The 7688-nt window shown below is 47.7% G+C and overlaps 1 protein-coding gene across 2 annotated transcripts; it reads left to right on the forward strand.

Moving 5' to 3' along the window:
- Positions 1–379: 379 nt before the first annotated feature.
- Positions 380–5043, forward strand: DRD1 (dopamine receptor D1). 2 transcript variants are annotated; one of them, XM_038533740.1, is made up of 2 exons: positions 380–513; positions 1475–5043. In XM_038533740.1, exon 2 carries the CDS (start codon positions 1971–1973, stop codon positions 3309–3311), a length of 1341 nt encoding a protein of 446 aa, XP_038389668.1. In that variant the 5' UTR covers positions 380–513; positions 1475–1970; the 3' UTR covers positions 3312–5043. The 2 variants fall into 2 exon arrangements, with proteins under 2 accessions (XP_038389668.1, XP_038389667.1); XM_038533739.1 differs by lacking the exon at positions 380–513 and adding an exon at positions 931–1372.
- The last annotated feature ends 2645 nt before the right edge of the window (positions 5044–7688 follow it).

A 7688-nucleotide genomic window follows, 5' to 3' on the forward strand; every position in this document is an offset into this window, starting at 1 on the left:
CTCCTGACCCTCTCGCCCCAATGAGGGCTCAGGAAAATACGCCGATTCAGTGAACGCAGTGCCAGCAAGAGGAACTTTTCGTTCTTGTCGATTTTTAGCAGAATGAGGCCTGAATGAGGAATATTGAGCATCTTCTTCTCCAGGTTCCGGCAGCCAAGGTCGGGGAAGGGCGGGTCCGCGCGCGGGTCCCGCGCAAACCCAGAGATCCCAGAGCCCGGGCGGGGGAGGTCTGCACCCGCGAGGGCGCCGCCGGGCCTCGCGAAGCCGCCGCGGCCGGCAGAGGGCGCCCGGGCCCGCCGAGCTCGCGGTGCTGGTCGGGGCGCTCCCGCGCGCGGGGCGCAGGCGGCAGGTCCGCGGTGGCCGAGGCGCGCGAGGAGCCCGCCGCCCGGGCGGAGCTGGTGAGCGCACCCGCCAGGCGCGCCTGTGCGCGGAGCCCGCTGGGACAGCGAGGGCGGTGAGGACAGGCGCCGCGGCCCGCCTCGCCCTACCTGGGGACACCTGGAGACCGCGCAGGTCGGACGCAGGCCGTTCAGGGCTTGGTGTGCGTGGACGGTGGGCAGGGCGCCAGCTTGCTTCGGTCTTTGGGAAGGGCTCGGGGTCTACCCCGGGGGAAGTCGGCCGAGCTTCGCCTGCAGGCTTACCCGAGGTTTGAACACGGGGATTTGTCTGGCGGGCCGTGTCGCGCGCGGTCCGGGGGTCCGAGGGCCCGGGGACTGGCCGGGCCCCCAGGGCTTGCGAGCGCTCGCCTGGGCTTACCCGCGCCCCCAGCGCCGCCCCCCTCTCCCCGCCGCACCCCCCGGGAACCACGTGCGGCTGCCGCCCGCCACTCTGCCTGCCAAGCGGAGCCCGCCCCCAGGGCAGGGGAGGGGACGCGCGGGCGGGGTGGGCTGTGCCCCGCGGGAACCCGGCTGGCCCGCGCGCCCTCCGGTGCCAGCTCGGCTCGCTCCGCCTGGCGCTCCCACGGGCTCCCGGGAGGTCGCGGACGGCGCGGCGGGAGGCGCAGAGCCTGCCCCAGGGGCCGAGAGAAAGGCAGCGGAGACGGCCACTGTCCAGGCGAGTAGCCCCGGAGGGGGCCTCTCTCAAGGGGGCGCCGAGCGCCTGGGAACCCTTTCCCCGGGCGCCTTAGCCTTTGGACGGCCTTTAGCCGTTGGAGGCAGCAGGGCAGCGCCGGCCCTCGGGGACCTGGCCTGGGACCATTTCCCAAACCCGTCCTCCGATTTTTGCGCGTCAGGAGCCAGCCCCCGGCTGCGCCCGCCAGGCAGGAGGCAGGAGGCAGGACTCGGGCGCACCTCCGGGGCGTCGTGGAGCTGCGGCGCCCAGCGAAGCCGCTTTCCGAGCTCTGGGGCTTTGGGAGAGACAAGCTCAAGGCAAGGTAGGTGGCTCGGACCGAGCGGAAGTGGGTCTGATACGGGTAAAGCTGCGATCTGCTCAAGTCCTGGCGAACAATCTTTGCGTTCTTTTTGCTTTTATATAGGACGTTTGGAGAGCTGCCGTGGAGCTGGGGCTTGGAGGAGTGAGGCATGTATTTTCAGCTGCACCTTCTAAAGGGGAGACTCTGTCACCACCAGAGAGGCAACAGCTCCCAAATATGACTACAGATGACTAGATCCACAGAGGCCTGGGAGTCTCTGGATTGATAGTTTAGAATATGCTAAAAAGCCAGGGCTTTCCACAGAGAATTGAAGGGGCAGCTGGTCAACACGACAGCGACCTGGAGCAAGGGAGTCAGAAGACAGTTGTAGCAAGCAAGACGGACCTTCCGAGGGGCTGACTTGGGTCGCTGAGGGCAGGCTCCTGCCACGCAAGCTGTTGCAGCCCTGTGATGGTGAGGTCCTCCACCCAGGGGAGCGAGTGGGGCTGTGCAAGGGGGCTGCCTGGTGAGTGAGAACTCCTGCAGGTCTGCCTGCCCCCTAATCCCTGCTTAGGAACTGGAGGGTGTCAGAGCCCCCTGTGTGCTCTCCCTCAGCAATATGAGGACTCTGAACACCTCTACTATGGATGGGGCTGGGCTGGTGGTAGAGAGAGACTTCTCATTCCGCATCCTTACAGCCTGTTTCCTGTCTCTGCTCATCCTGTCCACACTGCTGGGGAACACACTGGTCTGTGCCGCTGTCATCAGGTTCCGACACCTGCGGTCCAAGGTGACCAACTTCTTTGTCATCTCCTTGGCCGTGTCAGATCTCTTGGTGGCCGTCTTGGTCATGCCCTGGAAAGCGGTGGCAGAGATCGCTGGCTTCTGGCCCTTTGGGTCCTTCTGTAACATCTGGGTGGCCTTTGACATCATGTGCTCCACTGCGTCCATCCTCAACCTCTGTGTGATTAGCGTGGACAGGTATTGGGCCATCTCTAGTCCCTTCCGGTATGAGAGGAAGATGACCCCCAAGGCAGCCTTCATTCTGATCAGCGTGGCGTGGACCTTGTCTGTACTTATCTCCTTCATCCCAGTGCAGCTCAGCTGGCACAAGGCAAAACCCACAAGTTCCTCCGATGGGAATGCCACTTCCCTGGGTGAGACCATGGACAACTGTGATTCCAGCTTAAGCAGGACATATGCCATTTCATCCTCCCTAATAAGCTTTTATATCCCCGTGGCCATCATGATTGTCACCTACACCAGGATCTATAGGATCGCCCAGAAACAAATACGGCGCATTTCGGCCTTAGAGAGGGCAGCAGTCCATGCCAAGAATTGCCAGACCACTACAGGTAATGGAAACCCTGTGGAGTGTTCTCAACCAGAAAGCTCCTTTAAGATGTCCTTCAAGAGAGAGACTAAAGTTCTGAAGACTCTGTCTGTGATCATGGGGGTATTTGTGTGCTGCTGGCTTCCTTTCTTCATCTTGAACTGCATGGTGCCCTTCTGTGGGTCTGGGGAGACCAAGCCCTTCTGCATTGATTCCATCACCTTTGATGTGTTTGTGTGGTTTGGGTGGGCTAATTCCTCCTTGAACCCCATCATTTATGCCTTTAATGCTGATTTTCGGAAGGCATTTTCAACCCTCTTAGGATGCTACAGACTTTGCCCTACAACGAATAATGCCATAGAGACGGTTAGCATCAATAACAATGGGGCCGTGGTGTTTTCCAGCCATCACGAGCCTCGAGGCTCCATTTCCAAGGACTGCAATCTGGTTTATCTGATCCCACATGCAGTGGGCTCCTCCGAGGACCTCAAGAAGGAGGAGGCAGGTGGAATGGCCAGACCCTTGGAGAAGCTGTCCCCGGCCTTGTCTGTCATATTGGACTATGATACTGATGTCTCTCTAGAGAAGATCCAGCCCGTCACACAAAATGGACAGCATCCAACCTGAACCCTGAGATGAATCCTGCCAGACAGGCTTATCCCAAAAGCTGGAGGAGATTTTCAGTGGCTTGCTGTTAAGAAACTAAGGTGTGGTGAGACTCAGATGTCAGGCAAGCCCTCCTCTCTCTCTGCTGCTTCCCTTCAGCTACTCCCTTCAACAACTAACTATATTTTAAAATCCATTCCAGTGTGTTTTCTGTGTTGTTCATAGTGAATCAAAGAGACATATGTGAAGTGAACGTTCACAGGGACGTGTCTTAGGCTCCAAAATTATTTTTAGAAACTGATTCTTATCTTAGGACTCAAAAAATAGGGCACAGAATCAACAATGAACAACATCGCTTAAAAAATAAATCCTTTCCAGGAAGGAAATGAGAAGGGTTGAGTTTGCTGTGTACAAACAGGTGCTAACACTGGCCCAAGCAGAGTTTTCAGATTGTAAAGGTAGGTGCATGCCTTCATAAATTATTTCTAAAACATAATTGAGCCTTACAGTAGGAGTGATATTTTTTTTTCAGACTTGAGAGATGCTTTGTTGTAATTGGTTTTATTTATTTATTTATTGTATTATATGGATATTTTTAATTTATTAAATAAATCTATATTTATCAGATGTCATAAGATAAGCTAATGAGTTATCTGAGACCTTACAATCACGTTTCGTCCACTTAAAACTAGCACTTTATTGGCCAATGAAACAAACACACAAACTCTCTGAGATTCTAAATGCTCATGTATAACTTCCAGAAACACAGCAAGACTGACAGGAAATTCATCGGCATAAATAAATACAAGATGAGAATTGACAAATGCTGTGAATGGTTTTTTTTCTAGAAAATTTTTGAAAAACTTAAAAAGGCATAGCTACTATTGTGTCCAAATTTTTTTAATGACAAAGACTTTCCCAGGAGAGTGATTTGCGGTTCTGTAAATATCTTAAATAAAAGCTAGCTTGAGAAGGACCCAACTTGAAATTTATGACCTTAGGTGGTAATAAAAAGTATGTGCCACTTTGTATTTATGTAAAATAATTGGCCCTCTGTGTCTTTTCTCATTTCAGTGTCAGGTAGTTTTTCTGAACCAAACAAATGGCTGTCCTGGTTAGACACATGTAGTGTATTGAAGATAGTATGTTTCCTTAACTCTTGCGTTACAGTCTCACCAGTGGACAAAGGTCAAATCCTGCATCACCATCTTACCAGATCAAATCACACCACTCAGTGGGACGACTTTTTGTAGTGCTTTAATCTGAATTTAGAACATGTTTTTTTTTTTTTTAAGTCTAAATGTTAATAGTATACTAACTAACGAATAGTGCCTCATTATCATCCTCCAGTTAGATACTTCTCTTGGTGGAAGAACAGGAGACCCCTTCTCTTTGGGTGTGTTAAGTGCCCCAGAGCCATCAGTATCTTTTGACAAATGCTAGCTCCTTCTCTATGCTTTGGAATCAAGTTCCTAGCTCATCATCTCAACTGTATAAAGTATCATGAGTCTCTCCTGCCAGATACTCATTCGTGTGGGGCATTTCAAGAGAATTTCTTTGAAATGTTTACAGAATATTCTTGCTGATAAGCAATTTACTTAGCATTTAGATGAAATGGGTAACAAGAAGGAAATCCACTGAAAATTATCTCCTGCATCAGGTCTGTGTTATTTATGCATTGTGAATGTTTCTTCATTTTATTGCCTGTATGCTTTCTTACATATAATAAAACTATTTTGTGAACTCTAATCAACCCTGAATGAGCTGTGTCCTATTTGTTAAGTATGTTTTAGAAACTGGGCTATTTCAGACCTATGGGGGGAAGAAAACATGGGCATTTCCGAGGATACCCTACTCTTGTTTTTCTTTTTAATAGAAATTTCTCCTGTTATGTATGCCACAGGTTGCTTTTGAATATATACCCAGGAAATCTTTTTGATTTGGACTATACACTCTTTGGGGTTTTGTTTTTTTTTTTTTTTTTTGGTCTTAAAAGCATTTTTTAAAAAAGAAACTCTCTTCGCTTGAGGGATTATTCTACCTTTCATTTCACAGATTTGAAAGCTTTCTTAAATCTCTGCTTTTTTCTTTCAAAGGGTCCAAAGATAATAAGTAATATAAAAATCACATAAAGACTGTGGCTTGCTGTGGGTTGCATGGACCTTCAGCTTGTGGCAACCACTGTATTTATGGGTAGTGTGTGTTTTAAGAGTAAAATATAACAAGAATTTCTTTCTGGGGAAAATATACAGGTTGTGATGTTGGGCTTATCAAAATATACTGGGCATATGCATCAATCCTACTAAACCTGCTTCATTAATGTGCTAACCTTTTTTTTTTTTTTTTTTTAATTCATCCTGAAGAAGGAGAACTACTGAACAGCAGGGGATGTAGAAATTAAGGGTTAAGTTTATAATTTGGAACATCACACAACAGATGGTGTCTTTTTAAATTCCATATTTGCCTTCCCCAGGCTTTGGCATATAATGAACATATCTAGAATGAACACCCATAAAGCATGATGCCTCTTCTTTCTGCTTCCTGACTTTCTGGATATCTTCATTCTTTGCAGTTTAATTTTATTCTTTAATTGGGAGTCCAGCAGCACCAGCTGGGATACTCAGGGTTATCATTGTCCAACCAATGAAACATGGCACAAAAGCCTTCATTATTTCATTGGCAGAGTGAAAAATAAATGATATGCCTAGAAATGATATTAAAGAATTGTCAAATGCAGTACACTGTGGATGAGACTGTGCTTTCGGTTCCTGGCCTGCTGGATTGATAACAGTATCTTTTGAAGTGTTGATTTTTACTGATAGAATCTTTCAGAGAACTTAATTTGCAGCCACAAAAGCAAAATTATAGTATGATTTTCATTTCATTTTTAGCTATCATGATAATGCTAAATATATATGAAACACTTTAGCAAGACAGAGACAATTTAAAAGAGGTGTTCTGGGGTGCCTGGCAGGCTCTGTCAGTTAAGTGGCTGCCTTGGGCTTGGGTCATGATCCTGGGGTCCTGGGATATGGCCCCACATTGGGCTCCCTGCTCAGCGGGGAGCCTGCTTCTCCCTCTGCCCCTCCCCCAGCTTGTGCTTGCGCTCTCTCTCACTCTCTCTCTCAGATAAACAAATAAAATCTTAAAAAAAAATAAATAAAAGAAGGTGTTCTTTTCCCCTTTCTATCTAAGAAGATACCTCTCCTGGTCAAATAGATACAGGGCTTTTACTGGTGATGGAAAAACAGGAAGTCCTATGGAAGGGGGACTGAGCTCTGAGTTTCAGCAGGTAGATTTGGGGTGGGGGTGGAAAAGGCACTGCTTTCTCCTGGGATGTAAGCAGTTCCAGTCTCTGAGTCTTACTTGTCCTAATTTATTAAACGGAAGGAACAAAATGTCTGCATCAACTTCTTTACTGAAGGGATTCCTCCACAAAGCAAATCAATATGTGACCCAACTTCAGGGACTTTCCGATTTCTCCATTCTCTGGGAGCTCCAGCATGACTCCCGCCCCTGCCTGCACCAGCAGCATTTTGCCTTGATCCTTCCCTCCCTAGGAGCCAGTTCACACTGGGGGCCTGGAAGGCAGAAAACACAGGCTTTGTTTCAGAGAGACGTGGGTTCACCTTGCAGCTACCACTTTCAAGCTGTGTAAGAGTAAACAAGTATCTGTACCTCTCTGAGCCTGCTCACCCCTTTGTGACACGGAAATAAATGTGCAGGTTCTCGTTAGGGTTTTGTTTTGCTTTCTCGTTAGGGTTTAAATAAAGCTAATGTTTATAAGGGTACAGAGCAGTGACATATTGGGCTCACTGATTTCTTACAGGATCTCTATTTTGAAGGGGTTTATGACAGTATCACATTGGTAATAATGGAGCTGCTTTTCATTTGTCGTCTTGCATGTTTACTTGAAACAAACAGAAATGACTTTTAGAAATTGTGGTTTGGTGGGGATCCCTGGGTGGCTCAGTGATTTAGCGTCTGCCTTCAGCTGAGGGCGTGATCCTGGAGTCCTGGGATCGAGTCCTGGGATCGAGTCCCACATCAGGCTTCCTGCGTGGAGCCTGCTTCTCCTTCTGCCTGTGTTTCTGCCTCTCTCTCTCTCTCTCTCTGTGTCTCATGAATATATATATATATATATATTAGAATTTATATATATATATTAGAATTTATATATATATATTAGAATTTATATATATATATATTAGAATTTATATATATATATTAGAATTTATATATATATATTAGAATATATATATATATATATATATATATATATATATATATATATATGAAGTTGTGGTTTGGGATTTTCCCAGACACTGTTCTCTTTTGCTGTATCTGGTATTCCAAAAGCAAGTGGCTTTTAATATCTGTGTGGTTAAGACATTTGCC

The sequence above is a fragment of the Canis lupus genome, chromosome 4, assembly GCF_011100685.1.
Source record: "Canis lupus familiaris isolate Mischka breed German Shepherd chromosome 4, alternate assembly UU_Cfam_GSD_1.0, whole genome shotgun sequence".
NCBI lineage: Eukaryota > Metazoa > Chordata > Mammalia > Carnivora > Canidae > Canis > Canis lupus.